This window comes from Epinephelus fuscoguttatus, linkage group LG14 (assembly GCF_011397635.1).
Source record: "Epinephelus fuscoguttatus linkage group LG14, E.fuscoguttatus.final_Chr_v1".
Classification (NCBI taxonomy): Eukaryota; Metazoa; Chordata; class Actinopteri; order Perciformes; family Serranidae; genus Epinephelus; species Epinephelus fuscoguttatus.
In genome coordinates this window covers 26,598,430-26,618,118 of record NC_064765.1, presented here as the reverse complement: position 1 = coordinate 26,618,118, position 19,689 = coordinate 26,598,430, and the positions used below count along the sequence as shown (strand labels likewise).

Sequence of the window (19,689 nt, the reverse complement as noted above, 5' to 3'; positions counted from 1 at the left end):
CTGGGCGCTTCCTGAGGACGCCTTTGTGAACATGAAGATTTATGTCGTCTTGTCTATAACAGCACTTAAAACTTGTAACTGCTATCACAGTCAACCATGTAGCTTTGAGACGTGTTAACCTTTTCGCTCATCTCAGTTTATCTGTCTTTGTTTTGAGCCAGCACCTGTAGATGTAAAGTTAATGTAGTTACTAAGGATTTATTGGTTATTGTGTATCAATACCTCTACCCGACGAACCAACTAGCTATGTGAAAGGACATTTGCTGTGTTCTTTAAACTTAGTGTAAGTTTTAAAACCCCCTTTTGTTTCAACTCAAAGTGTTGCCTTGTTGGTAGGCTTTACACAGAAAGTTTTTTACAAATGAGCCCAATATTCAGGTTAGGGAGGTTAGAGATGCAGTTTGGCCCACTGTTGGGTTTCCGTTGGAAAACCTTAGTGCTGGTCTACGTGTCCTGGAAAATGTCTGTGTCCATTTTAAAGGTGAGAAATTCTTGTCAAAAATTATCTGCTAAGATTTTTAATGTTTTTATAGAAATGCAGGCTACTTTTGCTTATACATTATATTCCAAACAAAACAAGTCCCATCACTGGACTCACGTGCGTGATAACTCTGTAACACTGTTTTAAAAATAAAGTTAACACTAGCCTACCATCGTAGGGGCTTCACATAAGCAAATAGATTCTCTTAATATCCAGTATTAACCAAATTGAGTCTGGTTACTTTAATGTCGATTAAATGGCCTGTGACATAGCTATAGACTAGTTTATGTCACACACTTTATTTTTTTGAGTTTCTTGGTCAAAATACTGAAGTTAATGGTGTAAACATATAAAGTCCATAAGCTTAAATCATTGAGCTCACTTGGGAAAATTCCATCCCTGGCAGTGACATGACACGATCTAGGGCACACAATCAATCTAAATTGCCAAGTGCAATATTCAAATTGCAGGAGTTGCAGTTTTTTTAATAAAGGTAAATTTCAGGAAACATTGTGGTGCCACAGAGATGGCCCGGCCTACAAATCATATTCCAGACCTTAGGGAACATATATATATATATATATATATATATATATATATATATATATATACACACACACACACACACACACACCACTAGAAAGTAGATGTGTCATTCTTTTGGATTTGTAAGAAACACTCAGTTCATTTGTGGTTTTACAGTGGTGTTATGCCAAGTTTTACATTGGACAAGAAAGCGCAGCGAAGCGCACCAGTTTTCTGTGAAGCGCTGCCTACTTGCTTTTGGTGCCAATGTCAACTGATTGGGCATTTTACACTGGACGCTGCACTAAGCACCCTGGCTGACTCGCAAGCTGCAGTGATAGTTTCAGCATCTGGTCTTTTTTTCTCTGCAAGTCGTGAGCAAATTTGTCAGGAAGACACTCTCAAAATGTATAGTAAATGATACAGAGGTTATATTAGATATGATAAAAATGATCTCTTTGTGATAAATGACAAAATATGCATCCCATGCTTCCACATTGTCAAATGTGTCTGAACAGAGAGCGAAAGAGACTAAACACACACAGAGACACACAAGCAGACAGAGCTCTCTACGTGTGATAAGAATAGAGCAGAGACACACAATCGCTTGCTGACCAGCACATAGAAACGACTGGTGTAAACAGCCAGGCGACTGCTGAAGGGTAGCTGCGCAACAGTTAAGAAAATGGGGCGCTTCAGCGGCTATTGTGAACCTGATGTTACAGATTGGAGGTTTTGGCTCACAAACTATCTTTGACAAGTAATGTCAACGAGAGCACGCAAACAGACAACAGCCAAGTTTAACTTTGCCTGTCATCAAGTTACTGATTGAATTAATTGTTGACAGCTGACATGGCTCACCACCTGCGACAGTTGTCATTTTAACCACTAAAAGCAACACTCAGCACCGGCTTAAATGAGAAGCTACAGCTAAATGTTTTCTACACTGCATTGCTGAAAATCATTAGTGTTGGAGCTTTGTGAATATGTGTGTCTTTCCAACTTCATTGTCTGAACTCAGGGTCAGTCACCACTCTGCCGAATTAATATTTCATTTTTACTTGCTAATTTTTAATAGCTCATGCAGTGGGATCGTGCACTGGAGAGCCCAGTCAGGCTGAGGTGTACAAATTACAGCAGAGTGCAGTAATGAAAGGATCAGATTTTGATCTGAATTACTTTAGCTGATGAGCCATTGAAATATGCCTAGATCGGCCCTGATACAGATCCTTTGGGTTGGCTTAGCCTATCTGTCTCATGAATTTTTAATTATGTTGTACTGCTGCTGACTTGAAATCAAGTAATTTCTGTTTACTGTAGGCCTTTTTCTCCAAGACATTTATTAAAAAAAAATAAAATAAAAGTATTTTAAACAAAGTGATATTGAGAAATTAAATTTAACCTATTTAAATACATTTCAAAGGGAATTATTTTCACCAAAAAATGTAATCAGAGGCATTTAAGTATGTTGGATAGGGCTGCCCCCAGCCCCCCTCAGTTGACTGAGTTTGCCTCACTCTTTAAGTAGTGTCTTTTGTTGTTACTGTTTGTTTGCTTTTACCAGTCAGTGTGCTGTGTAGTGTTCGTCTGGGGACATGTTTGTCTCCACATTAGGCTGCAGGGTGGGTGCTCTTCACTTTGAGACAACTTTTTGGTACACTTTGCAGTGGCCCAGAGATGGAGAGACTTTGCACTGTGACTGTGTGATAACATTATCTTCTGCCTCCAACTTACAAGTGGTAAACTCACAGCTCAGAGCCACTTTTGTATATCCAGCGCATTTCTGATCCATCGTTTCTGCAGTTAGTTTGTTTACTATTTTACATAAATACCCCGTCACAGTTAATGTCCCACTAAACCTCATTTAAACTTGAACACTTTTTATGGGGGGAAAAAAAGCGATTCATCGAATATACATGTATATTGAACAGCCAAATCTGATATGACTGGCAAAATTCTCAGTGGATTACAATCCTAATGTTGGATTTATTCGTATTTTTTGGGTCAAGAATTGGTAATTATCAGACAGCAAAACCCTGGCTTGCTGTTACCTGTGCTTGTTTTTCCCCTCCCATGTGCTTCATCAAAGGTAGCCAATGTGTCTATGTCTTTCTAATGGTAAACATATTGCTGATGTGCTATTTTTCATAATTATTTGTCAGATATACAACTGTTGCAAAGTTGTTCTTATCCTTGTACACTTAATCAGGCTGTGCAATATGCTAGATCAGTTGCCTAGAGACAGGTCCACACTGCAGCAACTAGTGTATGAGCATGTGTCTTCCCTTCTGTGAGAGAAGCATACCTTTGTCCAGTGAGGTTGCAGTATTTTTCCAGCAGTTTTTCACTACTGGGAAGTTTGTCCTTTTAATAATACGATACGATTTTTTTACCAAGAGGGAGACCTACAACTACCAGAATGTACAGCACCATAACAGACCAATAAACACTCCTACTCATGGGTGACATAATGCGAACATGTCTGTTTGAAACAATGGTGGCTGGCTGGCAAGACATGATCTCGATCTCTCACAGTTACACAGTATGCTAAACCATGTTTCTGGAAACATTTGAGGCGAAGAAAAGGCAACTCTGTATCATAGTCATGGTTTATACTTGATCAACACTGCCTAGTTTTTTTTAGCCTGTTTTCGTTGTGCAGGAAACAGTATCTGCTGCTTTACTCCTTAAGTTTGTGGTGATGGCCTGCGTGGTAGGCAATATCAAAATGCGGGCGTACAGCCTGTAGTTCGAGCAACAGCCCAAGTGCCTGCGAAAGCAAGTTTTGCCAGGAGACGAGAAGGGATTTATAGGCACTGGCCAGGTGGAAGGAAGCTAACCACTGTTCAGTTACGCATACTACTCAAATTGTTTTGATACAAAGCTGGTTAAAAATCAGCGAAGACCCTTTTAAGGTCTGGGAATTAAAAACATAATTCTCAGTGCATGTTAGTTTTTGATTTACATTAATTTTCTGATTGTATGACCACATTTACAACAACATTATTATAAATATCTCATCAAACCTTGTGATTTATGCTCACATGGTGAGTCTAAATACTCAGCAAGAGAATTTAGGCTTTTTCTGATGTTTATTGTACTTGTGCCCTTAACTACATTGATTCAGTGCATCTATCACAGCAGTGTTGTAATTCTTAAGATGTTCTGTGAAAGCCATAATACTAAAGAGGTCAAAATACAGACTGTCTTCCTCTGTGGTCTACAGTTCAAATAGAATGTGAGGTCTTTATACTCCACTCTCAGATTAGATTGAGTTGGCTTTTGAAATCATTTCCAGCCCCATTATTATGATAGTGTGATTTGCCCATTTTAATTGACACTGAGTTATAACATTTCAAACCCTTTTTTGTTGTCAAGCTGTTATGTTTTGTCTGTAAGTATTGGGCAGTGTTGAATATCAAATTTTAATTGGCTTACTGGGACCACTGATACTTTGTGTTTAGATGGGTATACGTTGTACTTGTTAAAGGCTAATGTTGTCATCAAGTTGCGTTCTTTAAAGCCTCTTCATGTAGTAATATTCCTAAGGACTAATTTCCTTGACGTTTAAACAGAAGTGTAAACTTGCACTAGTTCACTAGTCTAGAAGGAAGAAAACACTCAAAAAACTTTAAAAAAAATCAGCAGAATTTAATCAATAAGGTTAATAAACACTGCTGGGAACAAATATTGTGCATATTGTAAGAGCCATTTGAAATCATAAATCACAATTACTGTGACCAAATCATATATTAAATGCAGCTGAATTGTGGGGCACTTTGCACCATGCATTATGAACATTAAACATCTTACAACAAAACATGACAACTGCACTAAATAAAAGTTATCAAATGAAATTGATTCACTTTGTACTTAATGTACCTCATCGCTTCTCATAAACACTCATGCATGCGGTAACTCTCTCATCTGTGGGCATGCGCACAAATTGACACAAACACACACATAGGTCCAGGCTTGTCGGGGTCTCCTGTGCACCCGAAAGCACCTCTCTCGTTCAGCCTAGCAAGAAGACATCCAGCTGGTGCAAGTGAATGCGAGAGGCTCAGGCATACTTTCCACGTTGAACATACGTGCACAGACTTGTACCGTTTTTGTGCATACAGTTCTATCCATTGAGTCTGAAAGCACATATGTGTTTGTGTGAGAGGAAGAGGGAGAGCCGTTGATGATCAGGGGGTCTGGTTAGCCTGTAGATCCAAACTCCTCTCGTTTCCTCAGGGTATCTTGAATAAAAAGTTTAACAGTCTAGTAATGGTTGTACCGACAAGTGAGGATAGCAACACTTTATTGTCTAGGTGATCAACCATGCACGTACCTAGCTTCAAGGCCTCTCTTTACTTATTAGTTCCAGATGTTTTCAGTGACAGCATTTCAGGCTTTACTGCTTACTAGCAAGTTGGCTGATGCAGCTGACATTTTTTCCAACATTGTGTTGCTAATATGTTTTGACACAAATCCATTTTGATACTGTTAATGTTCTGTCACTGCAAGCCTTACTGGGGACACACAGCTGGCTCTAAGTTAAATGGCATACAAAGTGAGATGCTTTTATTGAATCCAGGCTGCATTATGCTTGTTAGTGCATCTAAAGCAGATGAAATAAAAAAATATTACTGCAACATAGTGTCAAGGGTAGGCAAGTGTAAATTGTGTGGGATATTAGAGGTACTTTTTAATTTTGTCAATGGTGTATTACAGTCATTGCCATTCCTAAGCATGGGTCATGCTTTTTTTGTGAGCTAATCCGTTTTCTTTGAGTGTGCATAGTTAAAAACTTTATAATTGCTTTGACTTCAAAGATCTGTGCAAGGTGTTAAAGATGCTGACAACAGATTTCCACAAAGGGTTTTTTGTTGTAGTTTTTGATAAATGCTTTTAAAATAAGCAAATTGCATGTGCTTAAACATATCTTATGTAATATTTATGCACCATCAGTAATAATGCAAATGATTTGACAGTTGGGATGCATTTGTGACAAAAGTAAACTTTGATTTCGACAGTAACACCTCACAGCCTGTATGTTGATCCTAGGCTTACATAATATGTTATGAGCATGCCTGCAGTTGCTTGACAGACTTTATATTTGTGGCTTTTGAACTTTGATAATTAAAATGACCATATTCCTCCATATGGTCCTCTCTGATAGAGAACCCTAATCTCTGGCTTCAAGATCTCCTGTACTCTGACTCCATCTACTGGCTAATTGTAGAACTTGAACTTTTACTTGGACTATGTTGCCACACCAGATGACATCAGTTGGTGTGTACTTTATTTGTCTCAATCAAAATATGTAGTGCTTCAGCCCTCTTCGTCAAAATCCTTCCGGATATAGAGGCAAAAATAGCCTGGCAAACAGCCATGTTAGCTTTGACTGTAATATGAAGAGGATAGATGTGTATTTTTTTAGTTGTGTCTGTAAAGGTTTAGCAAAGCATCACCATACATGTTTTGTGAACCTGCGCCACACACTTTTGACTTCCAAAAGTCTTAGGCTCTCTAACATGACCATTGGTCTTACCGTTGTTGGCTGATGCTCTGGGAACAGAGTAGGGCTGCTTGATTATGGAAAAAATCATAATCACGATTATTTTGGTCAAAATTGAAATCACGATTATGCGCCGCACGTGATGACTTAAATTGTTTACACGACGGCATGTCATTTCTGTCTGTACATGGTCGCACGTTTACAATTCTCCTCTGCTCTCTGCACTGGGCACAGCGAAGTTCGGCCCTGATGTGCACACACACACACACACACACAGACACATGCACACAGACACAGACCAACCTCTCTCGCTCTCCCTCTGCCATTTTCCGCACGCGGTTTTTGAAATCTTCCGTGATCACCATCTCCTCACATTGTTCGTAGTTTACCTACTTGACAGGCTCGTGGAGTGAATAGAGGAGGAGGGGAGGGGTGGTATTGCGCATGTGTGGCTTCTGTAGAAGACAAAATAAAAACCATGAGGCGTCCTTGACCAAAAAATCATTTACCCTTGATTTCATTAATTTTGAAATCGTTTGACCTCGAAATCGTAATCGCGATCACCAGACAATTAATTGCACAGCCTTAGAACAGAGTGAGTCGTGGGAGTTCAGTAGAGCTATCTAGTTTATATAATTTCTTTCCCAAATACTTTAAGCTTGTCAGTCAGATGAAAATAAGGTCAAGTATTAGTAGTAGGGGCACAGACAAGTGTAGTTATGGTCAGCCAGGGTGGTGCTGTTGTAAGGTTCAGCATCATCTCTCTCTATAGGCAAACAATGGCTCAGGCTGACACAAAGGGATTTCAGCTGCTGATCGTGTAGACAGCAGTAGAGAAATAGAGATCATTGTTATATTAACCTATCCATGGTACGTAATAGAAATATACATTCCCTGCCTTTGACAGACCATTTATAGACTAAAAAATGTATCAAGCCTTGTGTTATAGTTGTAAAGTTGTGCAGAGTCTGCACAGCTTTATAGATTAAAGCAGAGGTTCCCAACCCCCAGGCTGCAGGGAAACATGATATAGACCTCAAAAAAATGAAGCTCCATGATAATTGGCTATTTTTGTGGTTATAAATTTCAACTTGGTGCGGCCTGCCCTGCTTTTTCCTTCTCCCGTCCGACCTTTCAACTGCAAAATAGTACATTTTTAAGTAGGTCATCAATATGTGTGGTAACCAGTTTGTCTTCAGCTAGTATTTTGCTTGGCCTGTAATGTAAGGCTGAGCCAAACTGTCATAAACAATTGATGCTTTGAACAGGCACAGCCAGTATCTGGACAGCTCCCACGCTGCCAGCTGTCAGTTAATAGCTGTCGACTCACCTCTTGCTGGCTGGCTACCTTTTATATTTTAATAGTCCTATTTGACTTAAGAGCTCATGGACTGAATCAAGCAAGGCTGTAAACTGAACATCTTATTGTGGTCATCATTTGTGTCAGACATCTTGGTCTTTCAGATTTGTTTCATGAAATTTAGATGTCTCGTCTCTCTTACTTGCTTACATACACACAGGTGGATGCTGAATGTTTGTTGTAGTACTGGAAATAACGGCAGTGAATAGACGGGGTCTTGCTGGAACAAGCCGTACTTAGTAGAGTACTTTTTGTTCTGTGATGTATTGTTATTGTCCTCGTTGGTTCCTTTTCTTCAGCATTTCTAACCGCTTGTGCACTAGGCACTCTGCTAAGGCCACCACTACCAATGTTATCCATGTAAATGTTCAATTTAGATCTTACTGTAACTTTTAAAACACTCAAATACTGGAATATTGTCATGAAAAGTAATATTTAACACCAGTGTCAGCAGTGTAAATGTAGGCCTAATGCTTCATCATAAGATTCTGACTTCTAACTGCAGCTTGCGCTCATTTATACAGAGCAGGCACAACACACTTATAAATATAATATCCACATGAAGCTGTGGGGAGAAGGACTCGCCTTCCAGTCTGTTTTGTGCCGTTCCGCAAATTGTCACCTTCAGATGATGCTGCCGTAAATGAAATGTCTGAGCTGTTTCCAATGATATACCTGGCTTCAGCTGAACAATGTCTGCATACTTTCAGACACATTTAACTTTCCTTTGAGCTTGACTAATCCAGCTAACTGGGCTAAGCACTTCAGAATTTCTGTTTAATGTGTATGAGAGTAGTAGACATAGATAGACTTTTTTGACTGTTTTGGTCACAGGGCGTAGTGAACAGGACAGGATGAACGAAAGTTCCACATCCACTGGAACCATCTTGGTTGTTTGTGATAAAGCCTCGGTGGTGCTCCTTTTTGCTAAGCTAGTTTAATGCTCATTGTAGTGTCTCTGGCACGAGGGAGCATGGGCAAAAAATGACATTATCATGTATTTTGCATAAAGCATGAAGGCCCTGCAAGATGACAGTCATAATATCAAACCTGCCCCTTATCTAATAAGTGTTGGGGTAGGTTGTGATTGGCCTAAAGCGGGTCAGGTTTTGGTTGCTGGAAATCAGTTTGAAGGGGAGGGTGACCAGACGTATCTGCCGGAGCAAATAAAATTTTGGGTCACAGATTTGTCTGGTTCCCAAGCTAATCTTCCTCATTATTTTTAGAGGAATATTTACTGTGCTGTTTATTACCCATTTAAGAAAGTAATTATGCGCAGCCTGGAGTAATTGCTTTTTCTTATTAGGAAGATGAAATGATAATACAGTTTTTACTATTCTTTGCGATCGCAAAGCAGTGTAGTTGTCATAGGTGGGTAGGTACAGGCACAGGTAGGGCAAATGAAGAAATGTTTCAACATAAAAGAACAAACATTCATTTTCACAGCCCAGGTCTATATTTTCTGTTCCTTTCTCAGGTTTTAACTAACCAAAGCTGCTGCTGCTTTAGTTTTATCTCCACTGTTGTAGAGCTCTTCTCTGACTTACTGCTGTTCAAGTCACTCAAAATGGTCCCTTTCCTTTGCTTCTCTTTCAGTTCTACAAGCATGTTGTTCAGAGTGTGGAGAAGTTCATTCAAAAGGTGGGTTAAAGTTTATATGAGTTATGTCAGCCAAATGCAGGAACTTTGGGAGTTACAAGATAGTGATTGTGCAAGATTTATACATATTTTTGAGGACACTGACTTTATTAAGTCTGCTGATGAGGTGAATTCAGTCAAAAGTTAGATTTTCTAAAACCAGTCTCAATGGACATGTAAATTGAGGCGGGAAAACAGTTCTAATGGTATATATATTTAGTGTAAAAGCGATGTCCATACATCTGCAATTGTGTTTTTTAACAACGTTAATGTGTTCTGTTAACTACTTCACAAGTTGCTTGTGGTGTACTTCAAGTGTAGCACTGTAAATAGGTACATTCATCACTTAAGTAATGCTTAAAGGTAATTTGGCAGATTGTTTCACAGTCATTAAACTATCTTAACACAGCTGTTTGTTTCTGTGCCAACAGTGCAAACCAGAATACAAGGTCCCTGGGCTGTACGTCATCGACTCAATTGTCAGACAGTCGCGGCACCAGTTTGGCACGGAGAAGGATGTTTTTGCCCCACGCTTCAGCAAGAATATCATTGCAACGTTCCAGCACCTGTACCGCTGCCCTTCGGATGATAAGGTCAGACAGTTTTTAATAGGTTTTGTGTTCCTCTCTGTGACTTTTGTGGCTTGTCATAGTTTCAGGAAAGTTGATGCTAGAACCCTTGATACATGCCTCAGCTTTACAGGAACCAGTGTTTGAGGAATAGGTCAGGGATTGCTACAGGCTCACTTTATTTCAGTGTTGCAACTGATGAAGTGAGTGAATTGTCACTTCATGTGTGTTGGGCAATTTGTTTTTATCCCATATTATTATGGACACATCATGAATTGTTAATAAACTGTTAAAAGGGAATTACACATTTTAAACTTTATGACAAAGGAGAGATGCAACTCTCTGAAGGCCAAGTTGATGGCATATTTAAAGAAACAAAAATCAGGAATATGGTAAGGATTGCAGACCAAACCATCATACCTTTGTTTTTAAATGAATAGTTTTTGGCCTTGTGAGGTTTTAGGCTGCACCTGTCCCAAAACACAGTGTCTTAACATTTTACCATTATGTAACATTTGCTTTTGTCATCTTTTATCTGTGTCTACAGAGTAAGATAGTGCGAGTCCTGAACCTGTGGCAAAAGAATGCGGTCTTCAAGAGTGACATCATCCAGCCTCTGTTGGACATGGCAGCAGGAATCCCCCCTCCCAGCGTCACACCTGTCATGCCCACCAGTGCTGCTCCAGTCAATAACACTACACCTGGTCAGTCAAAGTACACACAAGTAGAGTGAATCACACATAACTGCACACTTTTCTGTGGTCAGATGAGTTTTTGAGCACAACTGTGTGCTTACTTCATGGTTTTATACTACAACACCTCTGTTTGTGTGTGTCCAGGCACCCCAGCTACCCCGGCTACCCCAGCTAACATAGTCCAGGGTCTGCCTGATTGGGCTTCACAGATTACCAACACAGACACTGTGGCTGCTGTTGCACAGATCCTACAGAGTCCCCAGGGACAACAGGTTAGTGAGCATGTCCACCCAGCATCTCAGTTAACAAACTGTGAGACTGAAACTGTTTTGTTATGGGTAACTAATCATCTTTAAGAATATTTATATCCAGTAAAACAATGCTTTTGCTTGAGTAGCCTCTGTGGTTTGTGTAGCTGTTAGTGTTGAAATGTATCAAATACTCAAATACTTACCACTTGTTGCAGCTGCAGCAGCTGGTACAGAGTCTACAGATGCAGCAGCAACAGAAGCCCCAGCCGTCCCTGCTGCAGGCCTTGGATGCCGGTCTGGTGGTGCAGTTGCAAGCTCTAACAGCTCAGCTCACTGCTGCCGCTACTGCCAACAGCCTCAACCCCCTGGAACAGAGGGTCTCCTCTTTTAATAAGGTAATGCTGCAGTCAGCAACAGAAAGTTTCTTAATCCTTGCATCATTTGATTCCTTCTCTGATTATGTTGTTTTTTTTTTACTTGCAGAAGCTTCTGGGTCCTTTTGATTTTGGGAATGATTCAGAACGTGGTGAAGAATCTAAAAAGGACTCTTCATCAACTCAGCTGTGAGTTCAGTGTGTTTTATGATCGGGCTATTATGCCTCCCACTCAAATGCTAACTTAACAGTAGGGCTGTCTCCTGAAGGTTTAAGATTCGCATCATCAGCATTTTTGTCAGTCAGTGTGTAGTGTACTTCTAGGGATGTTTTGGTCCCCAGATGTATCTGCAGAGTGAGCGCTCCTTGTGAAAGTGTCGGTCAGATGTGATGTTACAAATTTCCGATCCGTCATTAGCCTTGTTAGCCAGCATTAGCTCAGAGGGCAAACTTGGCTCGTTCATTATATTACATGAGCGTCGATGTCACCCTGACTGTCTTGTAGAGCTCAGGTCAAGCTCTATATGGAGAAGAAAGAATGGAATAGTGGAATATTCGAAATGAACAGCAAAATACGATTTGACTGACATAATTCTGAGTCAGGTACAGCCCTACATAAAATGGATCCAGAGTCATTTTACTGTGTCAACCACCACCACTGATCTAACTGAGCTGCTGTCCACTTCCAGGCCTATGGTGTCGGAGCCCATCAACAGCTCTCTCTTCCATCAGTTGGCTGAGCAGCTACAACAGCAGAACCTGGAACAGTTTCAGAAGCAGCTTTTAGAGCACCAGCAGCACCAACAGAAGGTAGCTACACACACTGTACAAACACAGATGTCTGCTTTCCAAAGAATGTTTTTCAGGATTGATGGTGTATTTGAGTTTGACGTGGTTTAACAGATTAATAGCTTTTCATTCCAAGTTGTGCTATATTAATCGTACCAAATGACTTGAATTGCTTAACAAACGAAATAGATGCAAATAGATGACACAAGTATCTGCAGTCAGATCAAGTCGCTTTACCTGCACATCCAGTGGACTTAGTACTCACCCAGAGGGACCACACACATACAGCACAGCAGTAACTGACCTATAAGTACTAACTCCCCATCCCCAGACAACACACAATGCTTCAAATGCCAAAAGATGGCACGTTCCTCAAAAAAATGCAAAAATTAAATGGCTTTCTTATTACAGTCATTGATGAATATGCTCAGACTTGCTTTTTTAGATGCCTTGTTAATAAAGCACATATTATAGATACACCACCTTTGTTTCTCTCCAGGCAATGAACATAGAAGGGCAGGACTCAATCTTTGGGCAAGAGAACTCAGTTGCGACTGCTCAGAGCAGCAGCCAGCCACAGCTTCCTGAGCCAGATAACAAAGTGGATGACTCCATAGACAACCAGCAGCAGGTATGCCTGGGAAGTGGGCCGTTACCAAAACTGTATGTTATATTCATTTATACCTTGGTTTTATTAATTTAGTTTTGTAAATGAAATTAATGCCTCAACACAAGGACTGTTCTAGGTAATGTTTATTTAGCTGTATGCCTAGATCTGATAGTGATTACTCCAGTGTCTACATTGCCTTGTATTTCTGTGTAGAGGGGTGTTGAAATGACTCTGTCTTTTTCAGGACATGGATCTGGATGAGGGCCCAGATGGTATGGAGGAGGAGATCTTTGAGGCAGAGGAGAAGAAGACTGTGAGCGCACGCTCCAGAACGCGCTCAAGGTCGCGCTCTAGGTCAGTCCCACTTATTTTTGAAGTCTCATTTTGTAATGTGTTCTAAATATGCCTGGAATATTGCTGAATTGTCTGTTGTATAAGATGATCTTTTAACCTCATTAGAAAAATGCTGACTGCCCTGAAGGTCCGGTGCAGTAGCACTGTGAGAAGAAAACTGTAAGAAACTGGTTCCTACTGGAATATATTTATGTATAAAGAAAAGGGCCTGTGGTGTTGTGGCAAATGTGACATAAAGTCGGTCTGGACACATTTCCAAAGGTTTTGGTGTTTTCTCTCCGTAGGTCGCCCAAGAGGAGAAGGTCCAGGTCCCGCTCTGGCTCACGGAAACGTAAACACCGCAAGCGGTCACGGTCACGCTCCAGGGACCGCAAGAGGAAGTCATCACGGTCTTACTCAAGTGAAAGACGTGCCCGAGAGCGAGAAAAGGAGAGGCAGAAGAAAGGACTGCCTCCCATTCGATCCAAGACTCTAAGTGGTCAGTCATTGTGAAAGTCATTATATCAGAGTATGTTCCTAGTTTGCTGTCAGTGCTTTTCTTTTGAATGTAATTTTTTTCCCCCTGTACCCATACTCAGTGTGCAGCACGACTCTGTGGGTGGGTCAGGTGGACAAAAAGGCCACACAGCAAGACCTCACCAACTTATTTGAAGAGTTTGGGCAGATTGAGTCCATAAATGTAAGTAGACCTCTGCCCCTCCTAACCCTGTAATTTAGTTACAGCACGTTATCCAGTTCTTTGATCGCCACAATCTTAAAATGATATCTGTTGTATGAACTTCATTAACATATAGTGACCTCCAGCTGTCGTTATCTGTCTGCAATATTTCTATTTCAATCCCTCTATATTGCTTATTTCTTTTCCATTCATCTGTACTACACATTCAGGCTCTCTCCTTCTTTCATTGAAACATTTCTCATCCATCACACATCTAAGTCTATTGTCATTCTGCACTGTATGGTCATGTCTTGTTGTTTAACCTTCCCACATCCTATGTAATGTAATTTGTGTGTGTGTGTGTGCCCGTCCCCCCTGCAGATGATCCCTCCAAGAGGCTGTGCCTACATCTGTATGGTCCACAGACAGGATGCGTACCGTGCCCGCCAGAAGCTCAGCACTGGCTCCTTTAAGATTGGCTCTAAAATCATCAAGGTGCACATTACCTTTATAATTTAATTGATTGTATTCTCATTCTCCTTGTGGTTTCTTCTAATGTAATTTTCCATTGACCTCCAGTGGTGAAACCTCAGAGACAGTTAAGCTTTCCAGGTACATGGATTCCTTTGTGCTCCCAGAAATGACTTTGAAAATTGCATTTTTTTTTACCTGTGTGTGTGTGTGTGTGTGTGTGTGTGTGTGTATGTGTGTCTGATCCAGATTGCGTGGGCTCTAAACAAGGGGGTAAAGCAGGAGTACAAGCAGTTTTGGGATGTTGACCTGGGCGTCACCTACATACCTTGGGAGAAGGTGAAAGTGGATGACCTGGATGGCTTTGCTGAGGGAGGAATCATCGACCAGGAGACTGTTAATGACGGTAAAAAAGCAATACATCTATTTATTCACTTCTTTGGCACAAGCACTCGGTCTGTTGACTCTGTAGCAATGCTTGTTTAGATGTAAGGAGGATACACAGACAAGTTTGTACACACATGATGAAAGCATAACGCAGATATCCAAACACAGGCAGTTCTTAGCATTTAATCATCTAAGTGGATTTGTTTTCTACCCCATTCCCTCACTTGTTTGTTTTGTAATGGTAATGCACTAAATCCTTTAAGAAATCCCATTGGGAACCCCCCACCCTCACAGAAAAATAAAGACAGGGCTAAACTCCCAAATCCAAACAAAGAATTGGACGACAGTAACTTTTTTTTCATCTTGATGTGTGTTTCTGCAGAGTGGGAAGCAGCCAAGAATGCCGAGCCAGCGAAGGAAGTTACAAGTCAGCCAGTAAGCACTGAGACTACAGCAGCATCTAACACCCAGACCGAGACCTTCAACCAGCAGGTCACCATGATGCCTGTACAGGTACCTAAGAGGGTCTGTGTCATTATATAGATAGAATGTAAACAACGCAGTGAACAAAGGGTTCACAGTTTTGATTTCTGACAATTTTCTCTGAAAAGCTAATCTGTTAAACAGATTATACGTCCCCACACATTTTGTTTTTTGGATGATGATGACATTGCATCTGTTTTTTGTGTGGTTTTCTTTTGCAACACGTAGGACTGTTGTGATGTGATATATATCCAGAGAGCAGTGGGGTTTTTTAAAAGACTACTGGAACATGGTTTGGAACTTGTGTACCATGTAACTAATCAACTGCGCTCTCCCATACCTCTCCCATTCAGCTCCCAGTTGCCCAGGCTGTTCCCAGTGCAGTCGGTTTGGTGCCGCCTAGCTTCCCTGTCACCATGGGCATACCCCCGCCAGGCTATGGGCCGCCGCCACCCTTCATAAGGGCTGGCTTCAATGCCTCACAGCCTCCGCCAGGTAAATGACACAAAGGATCATATAAAGATTTATATAAATAATATAAATCAAACCTACAGAGAATAAACAAGCTTACACACACAAACTTCTGTTGTGCAGGTTTCATGCAGGCAGCACAGACAGCAGCCATGGTCTCAGCAGCTACTTGTGAGTATTTATCACATGCTTTCCTTATAACTAATTTGTGCATGTGGTTTAAAAAATTGAAATATCCTTTCAAAGCACTTGGTTTGAATTTATTAGCTTGGGTTAAATTTTCTTTCTCCTGTATCCATCTATAGCTCTAGTGCAGCCTTCAGTGGTAACCAGCCAAGAAGGTGTCAAGGAGTCACCATTTGGTGCTATGATTCCTCCAACCAGCACCATCCCTGGCGGCTTCATGGCCGGTGTGTTCAACCCAGTGGGAGTCCAAGCTCAGCAAGCCACCAATGAGAAAACATCACAGTCTGCAGAGGGTATGGATGCTGCTGCAGAGATTACACTGCAGGGTGAGGCACTGCGAACGTGTTCCTGCATGAAAGAGATTAATAGATTTTACAAAGGTTATTTGTTGAATGTTAACATTTATATTTGTCACTGCGTTTTGTCTCCAGGCATGCAAAATGCAGTCCGCAGTGGGATGGGTCTCCTTGGCATGCACCCCACAGCTTCGCTCACCCACCAGCTTCATCAGTCTGGTCTGACTGGGCAGAGAATGCCTGGCCTGCTGCCTCTGGATGTGCGACCCAACCTCCTCCAACCTGGGGCTGCCGCCCGTTTCCCACTCCTCATGCAGCAAGGGTCCGTTCAGCAGGCTGCTGGCCTCCTTGAAAGTACCCTCCAGGCTCAAGCTCGTGCCAGGGCTCCCTTCTCTCAGCTCGACCCCTTCAACCGGGCCCCCACCCTCGCCAATGAAAATGTATCCAAAACAGAAGATGAGTCTTCCTCTGGAGCCGATGAGGGTAAAGACCAGGACTACCGCTTCCCTCCAATGGAAAAGCAGAGTACAGGCCTGTTGAGAACCCCTCCTCCAGAGCATAGGGAGCCCCTTGGAGGTGGTGGTGGAGCAGGAGGTGGTGGAGGGGGTGGAGGAGGCAGGCCTCCCTTGCTCCAGACCCCTGGGACTCAGCCAGCCAGAACCAGCCTAGTGGGACGTCTGCAGGCTCTTGCAGGCTTCACTCCTGATAACCGCTGGAACCAGACCAGAGGGGACTTTGATGAGCGAGATGGCATGCGAGGAGGCCTGCAGGCCCCAGGTGGTCCGAAAGGCTTCCAGGAGGAGCGGCCCACACCTGGGCAGAACTTCCCCAACCGCTTTGACAACCGCCCTGGGACAACAGCAGGAGCATCTGGGGTTTCGGGCAATGCTGGAGCTGCTGGGGGGCCACAGGCCTGGAACCGTAGTGGTGGTGCCGCAGCACCTTTTGACAGTGAACTACATCAAGACCTAGATGAGCGAAGACGCCCTTGGGACAGGCAACGAGACAGAGATGAAAGAGATTTTGACTTCAGGAGGGAGATGAATGGTAACCGCCACAGCCGAGAGCGAGATCGGGAACGTGAGAGGGAGAGAGACAGGGAGCGAGGCAGAGACCGCAACAGGGAGCATGACCGCGACAGAGACCGTGACAAAGAGAGAGACCGAGAGAGGGAACGTGAACGTGGGGGCTGGACACCTCTTCTCCCCTTGCCTACTCCTCTGCTTCCAACTCCACCTCTTAATCCCAACCTGACCCTGAACCAAGGCAAACTGCTTGCACCACTCAAATTAAACCCCCAGATTCAGACCCGATTCCAGTCCCCACTCCTGCCTCAAGCTCAGGCCAAACCCCCTCTCTTAGGTCTGAATCAGCCGCTGCCCCAAGTTCAGATCAAGTCTCCACCTCCATCACAGAGCCAAGCAGCTGTGGCCGAGCCTGAGTCAGAAACCCCAGCTTCGTCTGAGACACCTCAGTCACAGTCACCACCTTCAGCTCAATCACCTGACCGGTCATCTGACAACAAAGGTCAGAGCCCATTGACTGAGGCTCCCACCCAGTCTGAGTCGTCACCACAGCGTGAGACCCCGCCACAAACAGAATCACCATCCCAGCCCATGGCTCAGTCCCCGGCCCAGTCCCCAGCTCAGTCCCCCTCCAAAATCACCACTTCTCCAGACACTGAGACCCCAAGCCAAGCCTCACCACTGGTTGAGGCCTCATCCCAGGACTCACCTGTGGCCTTCACGCGATCTGTCAGCCCCCCTGAAGAGACGACTCACTCTCTGGAGGAGCAGGAAAGTCCGCAGAAGGAGGAGGAGGAGGGGGAGGAGGGGGAGGAGGAGGAGGAGGAGTCACAAGAGAGAGCCTCCTCACCTCAACCCAGGTGGGTCAATGGAACTGGGATGGACAATGGCGCTGTGGCCGAGTCTTCACCTCAGGCCTCCCCCGAGCTCTCTCCTGAGCCCACTGAAGAACCCTCTCCTGAGTCTGTGCTCCCTGAAAGTGAACCGGAGCAGCAGCAGGAGCAGCTTGCCTCTCCTGAGGACGTAGACAATGAACAGAGTGAGCCCATGGAGGAAGCTGCGAGTCAGCCAGTGGTAGACACTGTCACAGACACTGAGGGGACATAATCATCACTCAGTAGGTAAAAGATCATTTTGTAAAGTTGTCTCTTCTTCTCTGTACTCATGTCAGCAAACCACCACACGGGACATGGCGAATACTGACTCACATCAGTTATTGTCTTATAACCAATAACAAATGATTTTATCTCTCACAAATGCCAGTGTACTTAAATAGAAGGCTCTTTAGCTGATTTATTGATAGACAATTTTGTTTGTGTTTTTATTTCCTTTTTTAAGTTGTAATGCCACCCCACTCATTTTAATTAATCTAAGCTTGGCGAGTTTTACTGAATTGCCTACCAAAATGTTTCAATTGTATATGGGGAAAATACGCTTTGACCTTCCTATGGAAGAGAGTAAAAAAATCCTGGCTGTTCAACAATGGATTGAATACCGTTACACACGATACTTGAACAAGGCAGTTGCTGGCCCCATTTCTGTCTCCTCTTCTTTTAAAATGCTGCTGCAAAGTTTCCAGTGAATGCTTTTGTGGTGTCCTACAATGCTTTCTGTTTCCAAGCAGAACCAATAGCCTGCATACAGTGAGACCAGTACAGCTGATAAAAATTGGGAAATATGAACATTTTTAAAATGAAAACATGAAAATGTATCCCCAAAATAAAATGTCTGTAATTTGTTTCCAATTATACAGTGAACACAAACGGAAAATTACATGCCAGGGGGAAGAAAAAGAACATGTTGGGTGCATATTGTTTTTAGTTTGAAATAAACATGCTTTGTCTGTTTAAAAACACATGCTTTAGGACTGTTTTCTGACCCAGGACCAGTGGAAACTAAGACTGCTTTACAGGCTCGTACACATTGTGTGCTGTCACTTCAGTCGATTTGATGTTCTCGTAACTCAAGTTGCTGCTATACCATCCATCCACAGAGCACTTTGTTGGATGCAACCGTGGGACTTGTAGTTTTTAGTTTCTGATGACTTCAGCCTGTATGTTTCCCTAAGCTTTTGCTGGGTGACTGTTGAGGATGGGATTGTGCCTTTTTGAATGGATTTGTCGTGTCATGATGATGCTACCCAACACTACTATGTGATGTACACCAGACTGTGCGCGCAACTCAGACGTTTCAGACAGCTCTATGAACACAATGCTACCTGCACAGAAATTGACTGGCCTACCGTTTGACTGGTAGCTGGGCAGTTTGTACAGCACTCACCTAGAGGAGAACAAGTCTATATACTCCATCGTTCTGTGCATGCAGGCCTGTAGCCATGTTTTAACCTTCTTGTGTCTCTCTTTTGTCATTTCATACTTGTAGTGCTTTTCTGTTGAGACATACTACTAGAAATCCATAGTCTGCTGTTCTCTCAGACCAAATGTCTACTACAGGAGTTGTGATGTTGAATAAAAGTTGAAGGTGCATCAGATTTTACACCTCTTATTGTCATGAATCCTAACTCAGGCTGATCAGATGACCTCCTGCACACACATCAACA

General features: G+C 42.6%; 2 protein-coding genes across 4 annotated transcripts in view; both read left to right on the top strand.

The window, feature by feature from the left end:
• scaf8 (SR-related CTD-associated factor 8) overlaps nt 1-19,620 on the top strand; it is a 31,052-nt gene extending 11,432 nt beyond the window's left edge. For all 3 annotated transcript variants that reach the window (XM_049595971.1, XM_049595972.1, XM_049595973.1), the window contains exons 3-20: nt 9,469-9,513; nt 9,942-10,103; nt 10,627-10,783; nt 10,919-11,046; nt 11,241-11,420; nt 11,509-11,588; nt 12,089-12,209; nt 12,688-12,819; nt 13,043-13,152; nt 13,437-13,630; nt 13,731-13,831; nt 14,192-14,305; nt 14,531-14,687; nt 15,051-15,181; nt 15,505-15,646; nt 15,746-15,793; nt 15,928-16,134; nt 16,240-19,620. In XM_049595971.1, coding sequence (XP_049451928.1) covers nt 9,469-9,513; nt 9,942-10,103; nt 10,627-10,783; nt 10,919-11,046; nt 11,241-11,420; nt 11,509-11,588; nt 12,089-12,209; nt 12,688-12,819; nt 13,043-13,152; nt 13,437-13,630; nt 13,731-13,831; nt 14,192-14,305; nt 14,531-14,687; nt 15,051-15,181; nt 15,505-15,646; nt 15,746-15,793; nt 15,928-16,134; nt 16,240-18,236 — 4,206 coding nt within the window. In that variant the 3' untranslated portion in view covers nt 18,237-19,620. The remainder of the gene's footprint in view (nt 1-9,468; nt 9,514-9,941; nt 10,104-10,626; nt 10,784-10,918; nt 11,047-11,240; nt 11,421-11,508; nt 11,589-12,088; nt 12,210-12,687; nt 12,820-13,042; nt 13,153-13,436; nt 13,631-13,730; nt 13,832-14,191; nt 14,306-14,530; nt 14,688-15,050; nt 15,182-15,504; nt 15,647-15,745; nt 15,794-15,927; nt 16,135-16,239) is intronic.
• The window catches only part of tiam2a (TIAM Rac1 associated GEF 2a), a 106,355-nt gene continuing 104,872 nt past the window's right edge, over nt 18,207-19,689 (top strand). The window contains exon 1 of the mRNA XM_049595968.1: nt 18,207-18,250. The gene's annotated coding sequence lies outside the window, so the exon portion shown is untranslated. The remainder of the gene's footprint in view (nt 18,251-19,689) is intronic.